Below are 25,347 nucleotides of genomic sequence, written 5' to 3'. Positions count from 1 at the left end.
TAGCTAAGCAATTTCTTCAACTCAAATCTCGACAAAAATAGAGATCAAATTAATTTAGGGGATTTCAACAATAATGGGTTAAGGGTCAATATTAAGGGTAATACAAGAAATAGCTTGTTAGGCTCAAGGGGGTTTACTAGGGGTTAATCATGGAGGTAGGCTTTTCATTGCATGAGTGGGTTAATCCTAAGTGCCTTAATCATTTTGATGTACCAAATCAAATGGTGTGGTCTTGAATGCATAAACAATCTATAATTTTAAATTCTTAAAAATCAACTTATCATGCTTGATTCTCTAATGTCTTAAAGTTTAAACAATCAATGCATAAATGTCTATGTTTTAATTCAAGATATATCAATCAAAATCATAAATCAATTAAAATTTATCCTAAATATGATATGAGACCTTTTTAAGAGAACAAGGCAGTCATTCAGGGATTTTTCTGATAATGAAATGAATGCCTTCCCCCACACTTAAGATGTACATTGCCCTCAATGTACAAAGATAGGTATTATAAAATAAAAATAAGATAGGGAGAGAAGTGAAACTTTTTGTATGATGAATTCCTCGAACTAGAGTTTTGGAGAGTAATCGGTTCGAAAGTGGAGGAGGATACTCCGGTGGTCGTAAAGGTTCATTAGTCCATAAGTCTTGGGCCAATAGAATTTTATATCTAGTGGTAGCTATAGTTGTGGTCGAGCAGGACATGGTAGTCGTGGAGAACCTTTCCCGATGGAGTTTTAGCTCCTATGTGATGATGAGCTTAAGAGCTCTATATAACTGTGATAAAATCAAGAACTTTTTAGGGGATATGAGAAAGAATAATTACTTGAAAAGAAATAACCAAAATTAATAATTAAAAATAAAATTATAAAATCTAACAAAAATAAAAAGTAGTTTCAATAAAAATTAAAATAATAAAATAATAAATAAATATTTCTAAACATCTTCATCGCTGGATGGTTCGCGAGGTGGGACTGGCGATGAGATGTAAAGGTGTTGACAAATCTGCTGTAGAGTAGCATCAATGTTGTCAAATCGCTAAAAATACTACTGCTCGAATCATGTGAGGCACTTAAAGATGTCAGCATATGAAGCCGCCGCATAAACTGGACGAGAGGGTGGTGGTGGCTGAGTCGGTGGGTCCTCGTGCTGTGGGGGGACATCATCAGGAATGTCCTCGTAGGCCTCCTCCTTAGTAGATTGGACGAGACGATAGTGGGGAGCGTAGGTTCCTCGGTGCCTCTCGATCATCCTCATGCTAAGCATGCTCGAGATGCCTTGTGGAGACATCTGACCGATGAGGGTGAGGGATGATTCTTGGGCTACGATGTTGAGGAGCCCGAAGTGTCGCGCCAGCCTAGTCACATGGGGCCAATGGAGATGACCCCCTTTCGATGCCGCTCCGTCTGGTACTGAATCGGTAGGGCAATGAAATAGGCAAGGTCGATGACGTGCCCTTGCGACATGCACCATAAGAAGTAGACGTCGTGGGTGTTGACGACGTCAGTGCTCTCTCACCTCCCTATAATCGTGTGAGCAAAAATAGCGTGTAAGTACCTCATAGATGGTGGGAGAACTGATGCCTTAGAGTGGCTAGGATTGTACGAAGCCGTGCTAGAGGCCAAAGTGTGCCAACACTTCGAGAGAGTAAGGAATGTATGTGGCGACTGAGAGCATGTAGTTCATTCTCCTCCCTGAACTCCTCCATATATAAGCCTAGTGCAGTACCAAACTCTGGGATGCTTAGTTGGTGGATTAATCAGCCTAGGCGAAGATCATATTACCTTGTCATTACGGTCCAAAGATGGAACGTTGAGCATAGTTTCATACCTTGTCATGTTGGCTCGATAATCCTGAAGAACAGCACCCAAGGGTCGGTGGTTAGGAGAGCCCAAATTGCATCAGCGATCTGAATTTGTTCTATGGCTGCCCAGTTGATGCAGCGGCCCGCAATTAAGGGTCAGGCCCGAAGTATTTGGAACAGTTCTTCCTGGGGCCCTCGGGGGAACTGCAGGAGAGGGTGACGAATTTCTGCGGTTGGACCCGCGGAAGATGACGCTCCCTTCCTCTTCTTCGAGGCAAGTACGGCGGCCTTTTTACCATGTGAGGATGACATGGTACCTGCGATTAGAATCATCAAGTCATCTTGATGAGTGGTCGAAGTAAAAGAACTACAATTTTCAACTAAAAAATAAAATAAAAGGACTACAGTTTTCAACTAAAATATAGACTCTCAGCCACAACCGAACATAACTAATATAATAATTTTGTGACCTTATCATTGTATGTAGTAATGGCATGTGTAAGACAAAAGATTTAAGCTTTCCTAACAACATGAAATGTATGATAAATAATTGAAAAAATGCAAATTTCATGAGAGACATTGGCATGGAAATATCATGAGAATGAGCATGGTAAAATCATGGGTATGAAGTTTTCCTAATTACTTGATTTAACATGCAATGTATAATACCTAACTTAAGAATGCAAACTAGATGATAAAATAATGAGCAAAATGAAAAATAGTTCAAAAGCAATGAAGATTATGCTAATAATAAGTATTAGTGATAAGTAAAATAGAAGTGAAAGGAGTAAACAAACACTAAGGGAGAGAGATTGAGCGTTAAAAACAAAGTTGAAACCGGCGTACGGGCGTGGCAGGGGGGCTGTGTGGAGTTGCAGGGACTAGGGTTAGGGTTTTTGAATGGAGAAAAAAGTGAATAGTGCAGAGTATTTATAGATTTTGGGGCACAAGGCCATGTCACACGCCCGTGTCCCCTAATTTTAGCCCGTGTGATTCACGAATTTCAAATTTGGGCGCGTCTGACATTTAGTACACGCCCGTGTTCCTTGGGCGTGTGGGTTCACACGGTCGTGCCGTACGACCGTGTCTAGCTTCATTCGCTTCTCCCACGCCCGTGTGTGAAAGCCCCATGTCCGTGTTAATTTAACAGGTTCGACCATGGGTGTTAGACACAGGCGTGTCTCACGCCCATGCTAGTTTCTCAGTTTCGACCACAAGTCTTTCACATGGGCGTGTCGCACGACCGTGTTATTTTTGGCAGGCTTGACCACGGCCATATCGCATGGCCGTGGCGTTTAATCGTAACCCATGTTGGGGAAATATTTTGCCCTGTTTTCACACGGCCTTACGCACGCCCGTGTGCTTGGCCGTGTCCCTGCGGAAACACCTGTATTCAAGATTTCTATTAGTAAGTTAGGAGTTAAATACCAAAATTGAAAGAAATTACTATTGTTAGTGCTCGGGTCGCCTCCGAGAAGCGCTTATTTATAGTCTAAGCTCGACTTACCTCTCCGTTGAATAATCATGGTAGTTTGAGGAGTTTATTCTCCTCATTCCTGCTATCAATCTCATCAAAATAAGGTTTTAATTGGGTGTTGTTTACCTTAAAAGTGCCGAACTTAGGATGACTCACCTCCACTGTATTGAATGGAAAAATACTAAGTACAATAAGAGGGATTTCTTCATTCGTTGTGGTAGTGACAATATGAGGATCTACGACATCTAATAAGACCTTATCACCAACCTTAAGTTGATTTTGAGAGGTATCGAGCTTGTTTTGGTGTAGTTTCAGTTTGTCAGGTGTTCCTGGTTTGTGCGTCCGCCATTCATCGAGTTCCTCGATTTGTAGTCTTCAACTTCATGAACAGGTCAATTCCTGATGTGTTGCCAGAATTGTGAGCTTGAAGGGTGATTGTTTCGTCTCCCACTCGGAGTGTAAGTTCACCTGTGCCAACATCAATGATGGTTTTAGCAGTTGCTAAAAAGGGCCTTCCTAGAATTAAAAGAGTGTTGCTATCCTCTTCTATGTCTAAAACAATAAAATCAACAGAAAATATAAATTTATCGATTTTAACTAGCACATCTTCAATAATACCTCTAGGGAATCTTATAGTTTTATCTGCTAATTGAATGCTCATCCTAGTCTGTTTGGGTTTCCCGAGACCTAGTTGCTTAAACATTTTGTAAGGCATGACGTTGATACTAGCCCCTAGATCAGCCAATGCATAATTAACATCTAAACTACCAATTAAGCAAGGAATCGTAAAACTCCCTAGGTCTTTTAGTTTGTTGGGTAATTTATTTTGGAGAATTGCCGAGCAAACTGCGTTCAGCTCCACATGTGACGCCTCGTCCAACTTTCACTTATTTGCTAAAAGCTCCTTTAAAAATTTCATTGTGTTTGGCATCTGCGATAGAGCTTCAATAAACGGTAAGTTAATATGTAATTTTTTTAAGAGTTTAAGGAATTTACCAAATTATTCATCTGAGCGGTCTTTCCTTGTCGCATTGGGGTATTGTAACACCCCGTACCTGAGACCGTTGCCGAAGTCGATCACGAGATGCTAACAGACATAATACATTTATTTTCACAGTCCATTTGAAAATTTTCCAGACAAGCTGGTTACTGCATCACTGTCGTCTTAAAAATCATATCTTGAGTTTCAAAACTCGAAAACCAGTTTTGTAAATTTTTCCTGAAACTAGACTCATATTTTCATCTACAAATTTTTTTCTAGAATTTTTGGTCAAGCCAATTAGTGCAGTTTATTAGTTAAAGTCCCCCCTGTTTCAGGGTTCGACTACACTGACCTTTGTGCATTACGACTTGGATATCTCCCTGTACAGGGCTTCAATACTGATTCTGTTTATTTCTAATGAAACTAGACTCAACAAGGAATCTATACATGTAAGGTATGACTTCTAATTATCTCTGGTTAATTTATAATGAATTTCCAAAGTTGGAACAAGGAATCCAGAAACCGTCCTGGCCCTGTTTCACGAAAACTTTAACATCTCATAATATACTGTTTATATGACCGTTCTGTTACTTTTCTATGAAAATAGACTCATCAAGGTTCGATTACATAATTTATTCACTATTTAATTCCATTCTTACTATTTTTAGTGATTTTTCACATCCACATCACTGCTGCTGCCAGCATCAGCCTTTAGGGTAAACTTTACCTATTACATAGTTTCCATGATTCAACTAGCCCTTTAGCATATATAGCACAAAATATGATCATGATTAACCATTCCAATGGCTAATCGTTCCCAAAAATTTCCATACCTCTTAATGAACATCATACAAGACGATTATAATATTAAGCTCAAAGTGTATATAAGCCATTTTCACATGGCTATCCAAATTTATACAAAACCAAAGGGTCCATGACCAACAACAAAAAGGGTAGTCCTATACATGCCATTTCAAAGTTCAACCAAAAGTGTACCAAAAAGGGGCTTTGATAGTGTGGGAGACTTCGACTTCAATAATCCCGAGTCCGATAGCTGACGAACCCAAAATCTATAAAACAGAGAATCAAAGAAACGGAGTAAGCATTTAATGCTTAGTAAGTTTGAGCCATGAAATTAGACACAACCAAAGTATAGCAATCATATGGCTAAACGGATAATCTCATATGCACAAATTCTCAATATCATACTTACTTCACATTACCAATCCTTATATTCATACACAAAAGATCAACTTAGCCAAGGCCGGAAGCTCATTAATTTACTGAGCGAATATTATTTAAACGGAATCACCACCCTAATGCATATACGAAACGTACCTCATCGTTGGGTTTTACGAGCGTATCAATTTAAATTATTATAGCAAGATCACTCGTTCCCAAACCAAGTACCTTCGGAGTTTAGCCGAATATAGCCACTAGCTCAAATGCCTTCGAGACTTAGCCCGGTTATAGTAACTTGCACAAATGCCTTCGGGACTTAGCCCGGTATAATAACTCGCACAAATGCCTTCGGGACTTAGCCCGGAATTAGTAGCTCGCACAAATGCCTTTGGGACTTAGCCCGAAATTAGCCACTAGCTTAAATGCTCTCGGGACTTAGCCCGGTTATCATCCGAACATTCATGCACATATCAATAAATCATGACACATCTAATTTCATTTTCACAATTAGAGTTCAAACACAAGTCACGTATTAAGCATTCCCATTTCCGCTCACTAGCCACATACAAACAGCATGGTTTAGTTTGCTTTATAACACGATCTCTATGCACATACATTATGACTTAATCAAATCATAAACTAAGTCTCATTGCTCGAAAACTTACCTCGAATGTGGTCGAACGTTTTCGGCGGCTATTCGATAACTTTTTCCTTTCCCTTATCCAACTGTGGTCCTCTAAGCTCTTGAGCTAATTCAAACAAATTTAACTTATTAAAGTCTCATTATGCTAGCTTATGGTCGAATATGACAAGGAGCTTGATAGGTCATATGGCCACCTTTTAGCTCAAATACACAATGGTCATGCGCATTTTTAATCACATTAAGCAATTTAACACAATTCATTTGAACATCAAAAGAGAACCTCAAGGTACTTAGCCCATATATACATTAGGCATTAAAGTCACATATATATATGGAAATCATGAATCAAACTCAACATTTTAGCCCACACTCTCTTTTAGCCGATTATCTAAGCCAAGATAAAAGCATCAATATGCTTGCCTCTAACCGAACACATGCAACACCAACCTATCTCATGTGGCCGAATATACATGTCTAGGTTGAGGCCGAGTATATGCTTAATACTTCCTACAAATATGGTTACTTGTATTGACTACATACCATTTTGTTTCAAATTCAAAACTCGGCTAATACACATATACACACTAGTAAATCAAGCACTAACATTTGCACTTCACCTTACTACCATTTCTCATCTAAATAACGTGAACAACAACCACATTTCTCTTTTACTTCCTACCATGGCCGAATGCATCACAACACCATACCATTTCAATTTTGGTCATGGTTAAACAAAGAACTTAATGTCTCACTCAAAAATGCTAAAAAGAAGATTCAAGAGTCATCAATCCACCATCACATGCATCATTACAAAGCTTCACTTTTAGCATGGAAATGACATCAACACCAATCCACCTTAGCCGAATATCATCTCCATGACATAGCAAAGATTTGAACCATGGGCTAGTTAGAACTCAAGCTAACAACTAAAAACATGCATGAGTCTCATGGAACAACATCAAACATACCTTATCCTAGACACAAGTATGACCGAACCTCCTCCTCATCCTCTTCCAAGCCAAACATGAAGCAAGAGCTCCTTCCTTCTTCCTTAGAACTTTCGGCCAAAAGAAATGAAAAAGGATGGACACTTTTTTTTCTTTATTTTCATCATATTCCCTTTCATTATTTTATTACCATGCTCCTTATTTTATTTTTCCTAACATACATCACTAACATAACATGTTTGTGACATGTTTCCACCCATAGCATGGCCGGCCACTATACTTTAATTTGGCTAATTTGACATGCAAGGACAAGCACTTTCCCACATATATTAATAGGCCTCTTTAACACTTGCCTAGCATATTTCTAAATTGTCTCACATAAGTCCCTACTAATAAATTTCACATACACTGACCAAATTAAAGTATGGAACTATCACACAAGCATTTACGCACATCATAAACACAGAATATATACTTTAATTTTTTTATAAGACTTGGTTTCGTGGTCCCGAAACCATAATTTCTACAGTCACAGGTATGGCACACGAGGTTTATATTCTACAGTCACTGGTTTATTTTTATTATAATCTACCTCACCTTGACCTTTGCTTACCATAATTTCTTGCCTCGGTTCTTGTTCAGGCTCAACGACTCATTCGTCATCTTGAATATTAATTGCGTTGAGCTGTTCCCTTAGGTTAGGTTCGGTATTACTTGGCAAACTACCTTGTGGTCATTTGGAGATTAGTTTGGAAAGCTGGCCTATCTAAGTCTCGAGCCCTTTGATTGACGCTTGTTGATTTTTAAGTGCTGTCTCAGTGTTCTGAAAATGAGTTTTTGACACTGATATGAATTTTGAGAGCATCTCTTCAAGGGTTGGCTTCCTTTCCTGTTGGTAAGGTGGTTTTTGGTAGCCCAGAGGATGTTGTGGTCTTTGATTTCCTTGACCGCCCCACGAGAAATTGGGGTGGTTCCTCCAACCTGCATTATAAGTGTTACTGCATGGATTGTTTTGAGGTCGAGGATTATTACCCATGTAATTTAATTGCTCGTTATCCATGTTGTGGCCATAAGGTTGGTATTCTAAATGGTTTGTTCCACCGCTACTTGCTTCGCACTGCATTACTGGGTGAACCTGTGAAGAATTAAGAAAACCATCAATCTTTTTATTCAAGAGTTCTACCTGATTAGAGAGCATGGTGACCGAATCGACGTTATAAACACTGGCTATTTTCGTTGGCTTTGTCATCATGACTTGCCACTGATAGTTATTCAGTGACATCTCTTCTATAAACTCATAGGCATCTTTCGGTGTTTTATTATTGATGGTTCCGCGCACCGCTGCGTCAACCATTTGCTGAGTCGAAGGATTCAGACCATTGTGAAATGTTTGTACTTGGAGCCAAAGCGGTAACCCATGGTGAGGGAACCTTCTCAAAAGGTCCTTATATCTCTCCCATGCATCGTAGAGTGTTTCTAAATCCATCTTCACAAAAGAAGAGATATCATTGCATAATTTAGCCATTTTAGCCGGTGGAAAATGTTTTAGTAAAAAATTTTCAGTCATTTGTTCCCAAGTAGTAATTGAGCGTCGTGGTAACGAGTTCAACCACTGTTTAGCTTTGTTCCTCAATGAAAAGGGAAACAAATGAAGACGAATGGCATCATCAGAAACTCTATTGATTTTATATGTATCGCAAAATTCCAGAAAGTTTGCTAAATGAGTGTTGGGATATTCATCCTGCAAACCATCAAACTGAACAAATTGTTGTATCATCTGAATAGTGTTAGGTTTTAATTCAAAAGTATTTGCAGCTACAGCAGGTATAACTATGCTAGATTCAGTTCCTGTTAAAGAAGGTTTAGCATAATCATACATAGTGCGTGGAGCAGGATTTTGATTAAACGCGATTGTAGGAGGTAGCTGATTGCCTTGGTTTTCAGATATCTCTTCGGTTGGGGGTTGAGTATTGTCTTCTTGCTCGTTCTCTGTGTATCTTAAGCTTCGCCTTATTTCTCTTTGGTTTCTACGTACTGTGCGATCAATTTCTTCGTCAAAAAGTAATGGCCCTGACGGGTTTCTTCTAATCATAAACTATGAAAACCTGCCAAGAGAAGGAAAAAGTAAGTTAATAAATAATAATAAAATTAAATTAAATTGCAAGAAAAATAAATGGCTAAAGTAATAAAAATTAAGCGTTCCTAATATCTTAATTCTGCGGCAATGGCGCCAAAAACTTGATCTCGTTATTTCGTGATAAGTTTTAAATATTTATAATTACTCGTTCTTGGACTAACTATTATCACGATGTAGGCAAGTGTACCTATCGAACAGTAGTATAGTTTTAGCAAGACTGAATTGTTGAACCCAAAGGAACTAAAAGTACTAGTAATGACTATCTTTTTATTATCTAGCCTAAGAATAATGGGGTTTTGTTTTAATTAACTAATTATCTGAACTAAGAACTCACAAGGAAAAGAATTGGGGAATTGCTTTTGGGGAAAATCGATTAACTTAAGACAATACCTAAGGAAAAATCCATCCAGACTTTACTTGTTATTCTGGCTCCGAATCGGATGATTTATTCATTCAACTTGTTCCGTAGAGATCCCTAAGTTATGTTATTATCCCTATTCAAGACTAATAACGTCTAATCCCTAGATTGAATAAACGAGACTTTTCTCTAATTAACACTCTAGGGTTGCATTAACTCGATCTATGGATTCCCTTATTAGGTTTCATCCTAATCCGGTAAAATCTTGTCACCCTATGTCTAGGCGCGCAATCAACTCCGCTTAATTATGATAAATGTACTCTTAGCCAGGGTCTATTCCTCCTCTGAATAAGAGCTTATCTTGAATCAGTATCCTGGGATATCAAAACAAGAGTTAAGAACACATAATTAAGAACAAGTTAAATATTTATCGTACAATTCAGAAAATAATAACAAGATTCGTCTTAGGTTTCATTCCCCTTAGTTATTTAGGGGATTTAGTTCATAACTAAATAAGAAAACATCTCAAAATAATAAAGAATACAAAAAATAAAGAAAACCCAAAACTCCTGAAGGGGAATTGAGGAGAGATCTTCAGTCTTGATGATGAATCCAGCTTCTGAGATGAATCAATCGGCTTCCTTAGAGTAATTCCTTACTCCCCACTCTGTGTCCCCCTTTTCTCCTCTTCTAGGGTGTATTTATAGGTTTTGGAATGCCTAGAAGCTCTCTAAATTAGCCTTTTTCGAATTGGACTCAACTTGGGCTCGACAGGGACACGTCCGTGGCACATGCCCATGTTCGATTACTTCAGCCCGTGTTCGAGCTTGCCAAATTGACATGGCCGTATGGTCTGCTCGTGTGAGGTGGTCCAGGCCATGTTGATTTCGTACTTTGGCCCATTTTCTCTATTTTTGGCCCGTTTCTCATTCCTTTCACTCTTCTATGCTTTTCTAAGTATAAAACATGAAATTAAAGCATTAGGAGCATTGAATTCACCAATTCTAATGAGAAATCATCCACGAAATGCATTAAACATGAGGTAAAAATATGTATAATTTACGGTTTATCAGGTATTTCATTTCTCGAGGAATTATTCCACATGCAAGATAATTTGCAAAATCAGCAAACCAAGGTGTTTCATGAATTCGACTTACCTAAAATAAATTTTCATCTGAGAAATTCTCGTTGATAGGCACACATGATCGAATTACCTCATCTTGTTCCAACTTTGACAGATGATCAGCTATTTGATTTTCAACACATTTTCTGTCTTGGATCTCAAGGTCAAATTCTTGGAGTAAAAGTATCCAACAAATTAGCCTCGGTTTCGCATCTTTCTTTATAAGCAAGTATTTAATGGTTGCATGGTCAGTAAATACTGTAACTATGGTACCTATAAGATATGAGCAGAATTTGTCAAAAGAAAAACTATAGCAAAGAGTTCCTTTTCAGTTACCGTATAATTGAGTTGGGCTCCCGTCAAAGTTCTACCTGCATAGTAAATAGGGTGAAACACTTTGTTTCTTCTTTGACCCATCACAGCTCCAACGACATAATCACTTGCATCGCACATCAACTCAAAAGGTGAGCTTCAATCAGGTGTAAAGATTATTGGGGCTAAGATTAACCAGTTTTTTAGATCTTCAAAAGCTTTGTTGAAATCAAGCACTGTATCTTTCTCTAACAACAAACACAATGGTTTAAAAATTTTCGAGAAATCTTTAATAAACCTTCAGTAAAAATCGGTATAGCCTAAGAAACTTCTAACTCCTTTGAATTATTTGGGGTCAGTAATCTTTCAATTACGTTCACCTTTACTTTATTGACTTCAATTCCTCTGTTTGAGATTTTATGCCCTAAGACAATCCCTTCCTTAACCATAAAATGACATTTTTCCCAGTTAATGACAAGATTCCTCTCTTCGCATCTCTTCAGTACCTTAGCCAAATTACTCAAACAAATATCATAACTGTTACCAAAAACAGAAAAATCATCCATGAAAATCTCAACAAAATTTTCAACCATATCAGTGAATATTGCCATCATGCATCGTTAAAATGTTGCAGGTGCATTGCATAAACCAAAAGTCATTCACCTAAAAGCAAACGTATTGTATGGACAAGTAAGGTTGTTTTATGTTAGTCCTCTAGAACTACAACTATTTGGTTATATCCCGAATAGCCATCTAAAAAACAATAAAATTCATTACCTGCCAATGATCTAACATCTGATCCATAAAAGGCAACAGAAAATGGTCCTTTCGAGTGGCTTTACGCAATTGTCTATAATCAATACAGATTCTCCAACCAGTAATAGTTCTCATTGGAATCAACTTATTACGCTCATTTTCAACAATCGTGATTCCACCTTTCTTCGGCACACACTGCACCGGACTTACCCACGAACTATCTGAAATAGGATAGATGATTCTTGCATTTAACTATTTGATCACTTCCTTTCTCACAACTTCTTTTATAATAGGATTGAGCATCAAATCGAGCTCTTTCACCTTCTTCTAAAATAATTTTTTGCATGCAAAAAGTAGAACTTATACCTCGAATATCAGATATGGTCCAACCAATTGCTTTCTTAAATTTCTTTAGAATAGCAATTAGTTGCTCCTCTTGATCTTTCATTAGTTCTGTTGAAATAATCATAGGCAAAGTGGAACAGTCACCTAAATAAACATATTTCAAATGGGAAGGAAGTACCTTTAGTTCAAGTTTAGATGGTTCTTCAATTGACAACTTGGGTTGCACAAATTCTCTAACTTCTAACTCCAATGGTTCAAACCGTGTAGATTGAATAAAATTTCTCAGATTGGCTTCAATCAAAGCCATGTTTTCTTCACCTTCTTCATCCTCCAAAGGTCAAGATCTAAGGCTTTCTCTAATGGATCTTCTTCAAAATTACTTTCCATAGAAACCAAGGTTTCTATCTTTTCCATAACTAAACACTCTTCTGTCAAATCAGGAAATTTCATCGCTTTAAGAATGTTAAAGGTTACCTGATCGTCTTGAACTCGTATGGTGAGTTTACCTTTCTCTACATTAATTAACGTGCTTCCCGTGGCTAAGAAAGGTCTCCCAAGGATGATCGACACTTCCTTATCTGCTTCAAAATCTAAGACAATGAAATTAGCAGGGAAAATAAATTTATCAACTCTTACCAGAACATCCTCGATCTTTCCTTCGGGATATGCTAAAGATAGATCTGCTAGCTAAAGCATCACAGTTGTAGGTCTTACTTCACCTATCCCTAGCATCTTGAAAATAGACTTAGGCATCAAATTGATACTCGCTCCTAAATCACACAAAGCTTTACCACTGTAAGATTCACCAATGTTACAGGGTATAGTAAAGCTTCCTAGGTCTTTCAATTTCGGTGGCAGTTTGTTCTACAAGAATGCACTACACTCCTTTGTCAAGGCAACAGTCTCATACTTACTCAATCGTTTCTTCTTGGACAGTATATCCTTCATAAACTTCACATAATTCGGCATTTATTCTAAAGCCTCTACCAACAGAATATTGATGTGTAACTGTTACAGAACATCCAAAAACTTCTTAAATTTCACCTCCTATTTTTGCTTGTGTTGCTGCAATCTTTTTGGATATGAAGGTGATAAAACTTTCGGTTGAATCGGATAACTCTTCTGAGTAGGTAAATCTATATCCAAAGAAGATGTTAAAGTATCTGAATTCAATAAGTTAGGATTTACCTTGTCAGTCTTTGCAGATTTTGACTCTTTTGGTGTAGGAATTTCAATAGCTGGTTGATTCTTCTCAACGGGCTTATCTTCAACATCAATCAATCGGGGTTCCAAAATTTTACCACTTCGCAATGCCGCTACCTTGATATGTTCTTTACCCAAATTTCTTGGATTCTCAGTATCACTTGGAAAGGTTCCTTACGGTCTATTATGAAGCTCCGTAGCTAACTGACCCATTTGGTTTTTCAATTTTTTCAATGTTGCTGCTTGGCTTTGGATCAAAGCGTCATTATTTGCCATATATGCTTTCAACAAGTTCTCCAAACTATTTGATGCCTCAGCTTAAGGTGGTTTTGGAGCTTGCTAATTAAACCCTTGAGATTGGTTGGGTTTATGCTGCAATAAGTTGTTGTTCGGTCCATTTCCTTGGTTGATCCAAGAAAAGTTAGGACGATTAAACCATGAAGGATTGTGAAAGTTGGGCTAAGGTCCTTGTCCACTCCTATTTTGATGTTGGTTCCCCACATAGTACACTGACTCGGGTTTGATGGGCAATTCTCAAAAGAATGACCTTCCCCACAGTACACACAGGAAACTATTTCAAACGGACTTGGTGGTTGAGCTGCAAAATTATTAGCACTATTAGTGGTAAAATTTTTTAACATAGAGGAAATAGATGATACCTGAGTTGATAACAAAGTGAAGGCATCAACTTCATGAACTCTGGCTACACGTCTTCCTGAAGCCGTTTGATTTGTTGGCTATTGATAGTTATTACTCGCGATCCTCTCGATGATCTCATAAGCCTCATTATAAGACTTAGACAAAATTGCACCATTCGTAGAAGCATCTACCATCAATCTTGTATGTGCATTGAGACCATTATAGAATGTCTCCAGCTGGATACAATGAGAAATCCCATGATGAGGACACTTAAGAAGTAACTCCTTGAATCGCTCTCAAGCCTCATACAAAGACTTGTCATCTAATTGTTGGAAAGTTGCTATCTTGTTCCTCAACTTAACGTTTTTGCTAGGCGAAAAATACTTAACCAAAAATCTCTCTGCTACTTATTTCCATGTAGATATGGAACTTAGTGGCAATGAATTGAGCCATGCTCGTACTCGATCTCGCAACTAGTACAGAAATAACTTCAACCTCAGTGCATCTTCAATCACGCCGGCTATCTTGAATGAATCACTCACCTCCATAAACAATTAAAGGTAAAGATGTGGATATTCCATGGGCATACCACTAAATTAGCCCACCATTTGGAGCATTTGAAACATCACTGGTTTCAATTCAAATTGGGTTGCCTCAATATCTGACCTTCTAATTCCTGGATTTAACTCAATGAAAAGTGGCACAGCATATTGTTTGATGCTTCGATCCCTATCATCGGCAATGAGGATGGGATTCATACATGATCAGCTTCATTACCTTAGTATTGATTTTAATTTCCAAGGTCCATCTCGACTTGTCTTTGAGTTGTTCGTTCACGTCTTCTTTGTCTGAAAGTTCACTCAATTTCAGGGTCTACAGGGGAAAATCGATAATCTGATCTATTCTCATAAACACCTGAAAAGAAAATCACAAAATTAAAAAGAATAAGTTAGTAATGTTAGAAACAAACCAAATTAGAAGTAAATAAATTTCACAAAAAATGACTATGGCAACAGTTAACAATCTCCGGCAACGGTGCCAAAAACTTGTAACGCGTAGGTTTGTGCAAGTGTACACAGTCATTAACAAGTAATAAGTAAGTATCAAGTTACCGTCTCCACAACGATTGTATTTGTGTTAAATCACTTAATTGTAAAATTATACTAACAGCTTGGTAAATAAAAACACAATATGGTTGAGAAGTGATTATTAAAATTAAATATATTAAGTTAAATGTAATGATCCCTAATGCAAATTATCCTAAGTATGCAAATTATATGAATGAAATAGATTTTAGAAAAATTAAACATAATTTGCAACAATTATAACATAAATAAACTAGGACAATTACTTTAATTAAACTCAATTTATTATCAACATGCTTAATAACATTCGGAAAAACATTCCATGGCAACTCGATCTTTCATGAGTTTGGAAACCACATTAGGTCCTTTCGGAATCCTTTACTTAGGAAATAAGCATTTTACTGATCCTTATTTACTAAAGGTTTCTTAGCATTCGTGTGAGGTAACAGGGACGTGTTAGGTTTGAAACAGTTTAATCACACAAATCTAAAAACTATGCAGATAACAGAGCTTGGTTAGATTTGTTATGCAACCTGCAATTTAATTGGGTTAGGATCTAAATTAAGTATGCACATTTCAATTATGCATCCACTATCCGTCGTCTAGTTAGAATTGCTCAGCTAATTCAGGTGCATTTCAATCACGTATAAATGAAATACAGACTTGATTTTAATTGAAAACATAATCGATTGAGGCACAAATATTATAAGCATGAACCAAAAAAATATTATTTAATCAAAGCAATCATCCTAGCTTAAATAAAATTAAACTAACATTGTTGTAAACAAGAACAAAAAACACATAGAAAACATTTTCAGATTAAATTAAAGAAAAGAAAGATTAAACCCAAATCAAAGTGACTGTCACCCAAGACTCTGACTGACGAGGCTCTTTCGCTTCTTCACTTTGCTCCTTTGCTGATGGCTCTCCAAGGTGGTCGACAAAGGGCTCTTTAAAAGGATTTAATTGCTAAAATCTCTATGAAAAGATGATGCTAGGCGTGGGAAATGAAAACTGCTAAGAGAATTGAGAGAGAAGAGAGAATGATGACGGATGAGGGATGATGAATGAGGGAATGAAAGGGTCTTATTTATACGAGAAGAGAGGTGTGTAGTTTGCTAAAAATAGCTGGGTTTAGTCTCTTCACACTTCTTCAATAAGTGGCTAGCCACAATTAGTGGAATTTGACCTGATTTTTGCTTGATTTTGAAGCAATTTAAATGCCATAATAACTCAGGACTGAGACTCGGTCCAATCTAAATCTGTGGGCAAATCTCTAATTTCTTCAACAATGCAAAGACCTTGTATAATTAAACCAAAAAGTGGTAAGTGTACAGCCATGTGTAGCTAAATTTGGGTTGACTTGGTCTTTAATTTGGACGGTTTTTGTAATCCAACAAAGCTATCAGAGCTGTCCAAAATAAATCAATAAGTTAAAGGACCAAGGAATAAAATTTATACAATTTAAATAATTAATTACAACCTAAATTATTAATAAAATATTTAAAATTATTTATTAAATATAATTTTATATTCTATTATTTAATTTAATCATGCATGGCCCATTTTATGTCTTAAAAATATAATATGTTCAAATAAATATAAAATAAGTCATTTTATGCATGAAAACTATATAATAAAGCATAAAATCACATTTTAATAATTTCTATGTCCTAATTTCATATTTTCACATATTTCATTAATTTATTAAATACTTATTTAGTTTTAACAACGAATTTAAGTAAAAAGGTGAAAAATTACATAAGAAACATCTTATGTATTTTTTAGTTTATACACCCCCAAACTTAAATCATTGCTCGTCCCGAGTAATGTTTATGCACAGCAAAAAGGTCTTGCTAAAGTAAAATTACTAACTATGTAAGCAGCATCCATCTTTGCCCCATAATCATGCATTAATACCTCATGTTCATAGATCTTCTTTATTAACAAGTAATTCATATGTAAAAATTTATAGAATTTTATACTAAATTTCAAAATATGCCAACATGAATCGTAGTTTGTATGTATGCCACAGCCATAGATAACATTCTTCATTCAACATAATTTCTTATCAATCAAGAAAACAATCATAAGGCTTATTTATGATCTTCATATGTTGAACTTAGTACTTTCTCTCCACTAATGTAGGTGACGTAATCAGCAAATCAATAGGTCTTTTATAAGGTTTTAATAGGGCTCGGTTAAAGGTAGGGATTTTTAAAAGATGAGACATTTCAGTTTCAAAATCTTAACCTTTAAATTTGTCTTGGATTTCTCGTAATACAGCCTTTTTCTTTAAGTGAACCTTTACAACACCCCCAAACTTATTTTGAACTCAAGCTCATACATTTTTTCCTTTTTGGAGACTGAGCAAATTTTTCTTCATTCTTCCTTCGTCTCTTTTTTTTTACATGAGCACATACATCTTTTTGAAAATTTCCTCAAGCATTGATTACCAAGACAACTTTAGTTAAGATGGGTGAACAAAATTAGGATAACTTAAAAATATGGTAATGTGGCTTCTAATGTTGGCTCAATGAAATAAACAGGCTTTTAACCTTAAAATTACGGTTTCAAGGGTCTAATATCATAGGGTTGGCTTGAAAAGGCTCCAACGATCCAAAGAAATAGTGTCTATATCATTTTAGATTTTTATATCTCCTAGGATTTCGCCTCAAGAAAGTTATTTAGTCAATTCTAAAGATATAAACCTTCATGCATGTCTAATCTCAAGAGAAACTAAGTTTTCATGGCAAACATTACGAAGGCTAAGATCATACAAGCATTCCATTCTTCATGATAACATACTTTCACTCAGACAGAATCATCATTCATACTTGCATACAAACTATCTCATTAACAAAAAAATATCTCTAAACATTCATTTATTAAAACATACTTATGAAAGAAATGATTGAAACATACTTGAAAATTTTTAAAATTTGAGCAATTTATGCCTTACCCTCATTTAAAAGGAAGCAATGTCCTCATTGCAAGAACAAAGTAATGAATGAAAGCTAACTTACCAACCCGATTGAAGATCCAAAACGTAAAAGTAATAATTGATTAGAAAAATGGCAGTAACAAGCAGAAGAAATCGAGAATTGAAAGTGACAACAAAGGAGGAGGGAAGAAAAACGTCAGAGAGAAAAAAGAATTGACGTTAGGAAATTTGGGGAATTTTTTTCTGGAAGAGAGAGAAAGAAAAATTAAAATTAAAATAAAATATAATATAATCCCCTATTTTACTCCCCACTAACCCTTTAACATCCAACTTCTCAGAATCCAACTCCCTCAAGACTCCATCAGGAAATGGAGCAAAAAGATTAGCATTAACGCTCATGGAGAGATTCAAACATAGGACCTCTAACACAACAACTCCCTTACCACTCGAACCAGCAGGCTCATTCTTATATGATTTTACAGACAATTAAAAAAAGCCCACTGAACAGAGATAAGGCTTAGATTCAAAAATAACAAAAATTGCTAAAGGTAAGGCTCCAACTAGGGACTTCTCACACACATCCAGTACACTTAACCATTGAAGTAGATACATAGATGTGCCAAATACCTATAATAAAAAACATAAGAACGTCAGGGCATTACAACTCTATCCCTTAAAAGAAATTTTGACCTCGAAATTTACTTGATCAGATCAGATGAGGAAACTACTGACGTATCGAGTCCTTAGGTTTCCACGTGGCCTCCTCAATGCCATGATTTTGCCACAGAACCTTCACTAAGGGAATGGACTTCCTCCTCAGAACCTTAATATTGCGATCCAAAACCTGAATTGGCTCCTCCTCAAAGGTCAAGTCTGGTCTAACCTCGATCTCCTCAACAGAGACAACGTGAGTGGGGTCATATCAATACCGCCTCAACATCAAGACGTGAAACACATCGTGGATATGGTCTAACTCTGGAGGTAGCTCTAACTGATAAGCGACCAGTCTCACACGCTTCAAAATCTAATACGACCCAATGAACCTAGGGCTCAATTTGCCTTTACGACCGAATCTTAGAACCCTCTTCAATGGAGAGACCTTAAGAAATACAAAGTCCCCCATAGAATACTCAATATCACATTTCTTCAAATCCGAATAAGTCTAACCTTATCTTCGGTCTCAGAAACCAATTCAGGACCTAATACTCGTCGTTCAGCTAACTCAGTCCAATATAACATAGAGCAACACTTACGACCGTATAAAGCCTCGTAAGGTGCCATTTGGATGCTAGACTGGAAGCTATTATTGTAGGCAAACTCAGCTAGCGACATATAACCCTCCCAACTACCTTAGAAATCAATCACACAGCTCCAAAGCATATCCTCTAGTATATGAATCACCTTCTCAGATTGACCATCGGTCTGAGGATGGAACGCAGTACTGAAGTCCAATCTCAAACCCAGAGCCTCGTGTAATTTCTTCCAAAACCAAGATATGAAGCTAGGATCTCTATCAAAAATGATCGAAACAGGCACCTCATGTAGTCTCACAATTTCAAAAATTAAAGCTTTGCTAACTTCTGTAGAAAATAGTCTGTCCGAACTAAAATAAAGTGAGCAGACTTGGTCAATCGATCCATGATGACCCAAATAGAATCCTTCTTAGTGGGTGTCAAGGGCAACCCACTAACGAAGTCCATTGTCACACGTTCCTATTTCCGTAAGGGAATCTTAACTGGCTGCAACAAACTCGAAGGAAACTGGTGCTCAACCTTAACCTGCTGGCATGTCAGACATCAAGCCACAAAATTTGTAACCTCTTACTTCAAACTCGGCCACTAGTACAACTCACGGAGGTCGCGATACATCTTATTGCTGCCAGGATGCATAGCATAAGGGCTACTATGCACCTCCCTCAGAATAGACTACCTTAGATCAGAATTATTTGATACACAGATCTATCCTCAAAAACATAATACCCCATCATTATTCAACCCAAACTCAGAAGTAGTACCACTCTTTAACTGATGAAATCACGAACCCAGAGATTCATCCCCTAACTGCTTATGTCGAATCTAATCAATCCAAGTCGGCTTAACTTGTAACTCGGCTAACAGACTCCCATCATGAAACAGACTAAGGCGAGTAAACATCGCCCTTAGATCAAACATTGCTCTACGACTTAGAGCATCGGCTACTATATTAGCCTTACTAGGATGATACTCAATGGTGTAGTCATAATCTTTAAGTAGTTCAATCCATCGCATCGACTACTATATTATCCTTACTAGGATGATACTAAATGGTGCAGTCATAATCTTTAAGTAGTTCAATCCATCGCCGCTGCCTAAGGTTCAACTCCTTCTGAGTAAGGAGATACTTGAGACTTTTGTGATCAATGTAGATGATACACCTCTCACCATACAGATAGTGTCTCCATATTTTCAACACAAAGACCACTACAGCCAACTCGAGATCATGCATCGGATAGTTCCCTTCATGTGTCTTAAGCTGACAGGACACATATGCTACAACCTTACCATCCTACATCAGAACACATCTCAAACTGACGTGCGACATATCACTGTATACCACAAACTCCTTTCCAGATTCAGTCTGTATCAGAACAGGAGCCTGAGTCAGAACAGACTTAAGCTTCTCAAAGTTCGATTGTTGAGCATCAATCTAGAAAAAAGGGACACCGTTACGCAGAAGCTTAGTAAGAAAACTGCAATAAAAGAGAACCCCTCCACAAAATGTCGGTAATACCCCGCCAAACCCAGAAAGCTACAGATCTCAGATACATTCTTAGGTTGTTTCCAATCAAGCATAGCCTCTATCTTTCGAGGATCCATACGAATCCCCTCAGCAGAAACCACATGCCTTAGAAAAGTTACCTCTCGTAACCAGAATTCACACTTGCTCAACTTAGCGTAGAGCTACTTTTCTCACAATATTTGAAGCACAACCCTAAGATGTTCATCATGCTCGTCCTCAGTCTTCGAGTATACTAGAATGTCGTCAATGAAGACTACAACGAACTTATCCAGATATGGCTGAAACACTCTATTCACCAGATCCATGAATACGACCGGAGCATTCGCTAACCCAAAAGGCATAACTAGGAACTCATAATGTCCATAACGAGTCCTAAATATTGTCTTATGCATATCAACTTTCTTAACCTTCAACTGCTGATACCTAGATCGAAGATCAATCTTCAAGTAGCCCAGACAGACTGCCCCAACGGACTCAGTATAGTGATCTTATTAGTAGTGCTCTCAATAGTAACCCCCAAGGTTTCAAATACAGTACTAGCTACGTATAAGTACGTAGAACCTATATCTATCAAAGCAGTATAAGGTACATCAGAAATTAAGAACGTATTAATGATGACATCTGGGGCATCTCTGTCCTCTTGGCGTTGGGCAGCATAAACAAGTGCAGGCCGCCTCGCCTCAGTCTAACCAGCACCTCTGCCTAGTGTTGACGCTTGCATCTGATCTACTCACTATGGACACTCTCTGATACAATGCTCCAATGACCCACACCTCAAACAAGCCTAATCCTCCTCCAACACTCGCCTGGATGGCTCTTACCACAGCTACTACACGGCTGAATCTCGATAGGGGCAATAGGAATCCCCACTCTAATTGGCCGATCAGATCAGGCCTTTTTCTTAGACCTTGGAACAGAACTAAAGGGCTCTGAATCCTTCTTATTCTTACCCCTCTCTCTATCCCTATTATGGTGCTCCACGCGCTTAACATCCTCGGCAATTTTTGTATTCTCTACCAGAACAGCAATCTCTCGCTCCCTCTGTACAGCAATCAGAACCTTCAGACTGCCTCTTAACCCATCCTCAAATCAAATACACCTCTCGTACTCAGACAACACCACGCCTCAAGCGTAGCAGCTAAATCTCAGAAATTTAGCCTCATACTCGGCCACAAATCTATTGCATTGCATAAGATTCATGAGCTCACGCTTGCGAGCATCCACATAACTAGCATCCATATACTTACTCTCGAAAGTGGTCTTAAAGAAACCCCAACTCAATCGATTAGACTGAAAGCCTTCCTCAACCGTCAGCCACCACTGGTAAGCCTCATCGTAAAACAGAGAGACGACACCCTTCAATTTCTGCTCAGGAGTGCAGTCTAGATCATCCATAATCCTCTCCGTGGCCTTCAACCAATACTCGGCCATATTAGGGTCGACTCTAGTGACACCCCTAAATAATTCAGCACCATTGAATCGGATTCTTTTAATTGCCAACCCTCGGCCCCTAGCTCTAGAATGGGGTCTAGCGACCCTCTCTAATATCCTCAGTATGGCCTGGAACAGTGCGTCATCCCCAGCTAAGCGACTCTGAAACCCGATCTTAGTAGCAGGTGATATTGGTGTCTTACTCTTATCTAAATCCGGCATACTGCCTAGAGAGGAACACTCAGCTCGAGCCCTCCTACGGCCTCTACCACAGCCACGAGTACCATATCCGCGAATTCCACGGGCGCTCATTGTTTATTTTGAATTTAATCTACATTAAAAAATTTATGCATTAGTTTCAATATTTATTAATAGATATTTTATGCACAATTTATCAATAGTTAAAAAGTGTTTTCAGAAGTTTCCGTTTTTTTTCTAACTATCTTGGTAAAGTCTCAGAAAGCACTATCTACAGTATTCTCAAAATAAACTATCTCAGTTTTAGAAGTACTTACAGGATTGACGTTAGAGACTCGGTGTACCACATACTTCCTCAATTATTCAAATCACTTTAAATCCAATTCTTTTAAAAAAAAATTTGGAACCCAAAATTCACAGTTGAGTTTTGTAACCTGACTCTGATACCATTAAATGTAACACCCTAAACCCGGCCTAGACGTTATGGCTGAACCTAGTGATGTCACATAGAATGGGTTTGAAAATGAAGTTTTCTTGTAACATCATTTCAGTAAACTAACTCACGTGCCTTACCTCTATTTTAGAAAACATTGCTTTACTAGTTTATTTACCAAAAATCTGATTTACAGTGGAAGCTTTAATCATTTTGGTTTGAAATCATAGTCGTGTTTTTAGGAAAAACATTGTTTGCGTAAAAACCGTTGTTTTTAATAAAACATTTTAGCAAAGTAATTAAATAGTCAAAATAATCCAAAAATAACCAATTAAAACCAAATAGTCTAGAAAGTCCTCAAAATTACAACTCTCAAATGGAATCCAAAATAAAAATAAACCACATAGTAATTTAAGGCAGTTTGACAGAAGAGTGGTGTGACAGCCCTAACTTGACCCTAGTCGGAATGTGGTTTCAGGACCACAAAATCGAGTCATAAAAATTTATTTTAAATTTAATTGCATATATTTTATGTATGATAGTGTATGTGTGAAAAATTTAATGTTTTAATTTAGTCTTAGGAATGTGAATTTTCTTGAAAGGACTTAGTTGAGAAACTTGGAAAATATGATAGTAAAATTATAAGGATCAAATAACTACAAAGTGTGAAAGCTTGGGTTTGCATGTCAAAATGCCCATAATGCATGAAGTGGCTGGCCAAGTAATGATGTTTCTCCACTAAGTCTAATTAAATAAACTTTTATGTTAGCAAATGATTAAGTAATCCAAATAAAAATGAATTAATAAGAAAATATGTGTAAAATAATTTATTTAGTAAAGTTATTAATATTATAAAGAAATAAGAAAAAGGTTTGCATGTCTTCATCCAAGATATTACCGAAAAAAAAAGAAGAAAGAAAGAGCTTCAAACTTTCGGTTATATGTAAGCCTAATCTAAGGTATGTTGGAGTTGGTTTTCTTATAATTTTTGCATATTTTGAATTGATGTTAAGTAGTTTATCTAGCCCAAGTGATAATTTTTGAAATGGTTATAGATTTTGCAATTAGCCATTGATAGAATTTATGAAATCCTTGAGTTTGATAGTACAAATTTAATTATAAGTGTTAGATGAATATATTTTGGGTTGAAATTTTATATGATTTTTAGCATTTAAGGATTAATTGTAAATTAATTAATTGTGTAACTAAATTTCAAAAAAAAAATTTGGGAGGACTCTTGTGAACTAGAAGAGCATTCGGCCTAAGTGTGTCTTGGAAAATAATAATAATAATAATTGCTTGATGTTTTAAATGTTTTGGACCGATTTGTTTAAAGCATAAAATGAGAGGGGCAATTGCATAAATTAACCAATTAAGTATTTCTTTAGTGTATTGAGTTAGTTAATTAATTAAATAAGTTTAAATTTCTTTTAAGTAGCTCAAGATCAAAAGAGAGTTGATTTGGATCGGGGGAAGTCGAAGCTAGTTGAGTAATCGTTTTATCAAAAGTTAATACCCAAGGTAAGTTTTTAAGCAATTAAGTCAAATTGAATTTATCATTAATGAGGTTTATGAATTTATTGAAAGTAATATATGTATATAAAGGCTATTATTATAGTTGAATGTGATATTTAGGTGAATGTCTTATAACCGAATGTGATAGATACATGGATTGATATAGTTGAATATGATATATTTATATATGTGAGTAATTAGCAAGGGGTGGTTACCGTATATACATATATATATAGGTGTTTTATTGAAATATTGATTGGATTATAGAGAGTAATGTGGTCTTAGGTGATCAATAGCCGAATGGCTTTAAAGCCTAAGGTGAAAAATAAATAAAAAATAAAAAAATCAAGTTTTAGCCGTGTGATTCTTGTGATATGAAATCATTAATGTTATGGGATATAACTAACTAGCCATGTAATTAAATTAATTAATTTATTTATTTTAGCTCAAGAACCCAAAGGAGGGGACTCAAGCAAGGGCAAAGCAAAGAACATCGAGTAGACGATTAGAACTGTTTCATCCAACACAAAGTAAGTCTAAAATCCATTAAGCTTGGTTATTATATACATAATTGGTATGCATATCGTGAAAGAATTTCTCTCGTTTACGTATTCTTTTGATTGAAAGGCATGTGACCGATTATACGTAGTTAATTAAATAAATCACTTTGTTAAAAAAGAATTGACTTCGGTACTATGTGTGCGAATTTGAATAGCACTATGTGTGCGAAATTGTATGGCACTATGTGTGCGGACTTGTATAGCACTATGTGTGCGGATTTAAATGTCAATATGTATGTGAATTACTAAGGCACTATGTGTGCAGGTTAACATGGTACTATGGGTGCGAATTTCCTTGTTTGAGCATTACGTGAGCGAAATTAGTTGTTGATAAAAATAAGAGATTGGAGACATGAAAATTGAATCATAGGTACTTGGATGCATCTATTTCATCGTTGTTAAATATTATAGGAAGGAATTAAGGTATTCGGTTATATGATACTTTGAGTTAATGGTAAGACTTGACTAGTAGTTGAATTGATAATTTCTATA

General features: G+C 36.7%; 1 protein-coding gene and 2 non-coding genes across 3 annotated transcripts; 2 read left to right on the top strand and 1 right to left on the bottom strand.

Moving 5' to 3' along the window:
- Positions 1-8,450: 8,450 nt before the first annotated feature.
- Positions 8,451-8,557, top strand: LOC121228798 (small nucleolar RNA R71). The gene has a single exon (XR_005926371.1). It is a non-coding gene; the product is annotated as a small nucleolar RNA R71 (small nucleolar RNA).
- Positions 8,558-14,163: 5,606 nt separating this feature from the next.
- On the top strand, positions 14,164-14,270 carry LOC121228478 (small nucleolar RNA R71). Its single transcript, XR_005926054.1, has one exon. It is a non-coding gene; the product is annotated as a small nucleolar RNA R71 (small nucleolar RNA).
- A 7,336-nt stretch (positions 14,271-21,606) lies between these two features.
- Positions 21,607-22,461, bottom strand: LOC107947773 (uncharacterized). Its single transcript, XM_016882299.1, has 2 exons — positions 21,877-22,461; positions 21,607-21,759 (listed from the first exon to the last, which is right to left on the bottom strand). Exons 1-2 carry the CDS (start codon positions 22,459-22,461, stop codon positions 21,607-21,609), a joined length of 738 nt encoding a protein of 245 aa, XP_016737788.1.
- Positions 22,462-25,347: the final 2,886 nt, after the last annotated feature.

The sequence above is a fragment of the Gossypium hirsutum genome, chromosome A04 (genome assembly GCF_007990345.1).
Source record: "Gossypium hirsutum isolate 1008001.06 chromosome A04, Gossypium_hirsutum_v2.1, whole genome shotgun sequence".
NCBI classification, from domain to species: domain Eukaryota; kingdom Viridiplantae; phylum Streptophyta; class Magnoliopsida; order Malvales; family Malvaceae; genus Gossypium; species Gossypium hirsutum.
This window is presented reverse-complemented; position numbering and strand designations above follow the sequence as displayed.

Bases quoted from the DNA above. Each gene is read 5' to 3' on its own strand.
- LOC107947773 (XM_016882299.1), bottom strand. From the start codon at position 22,461: ATGAGCGCCCGTGGAATTCGCGGATATGGTACTCGTGGCTGTGGTAGA. The intron at 21,760-21,876 runs GCTAAATTTCTG...ATTGCTGTACAG, and splicing joins GATTTGTGGCCGAGTATGAG to AGGGAGCGAGAGATTGCTGT.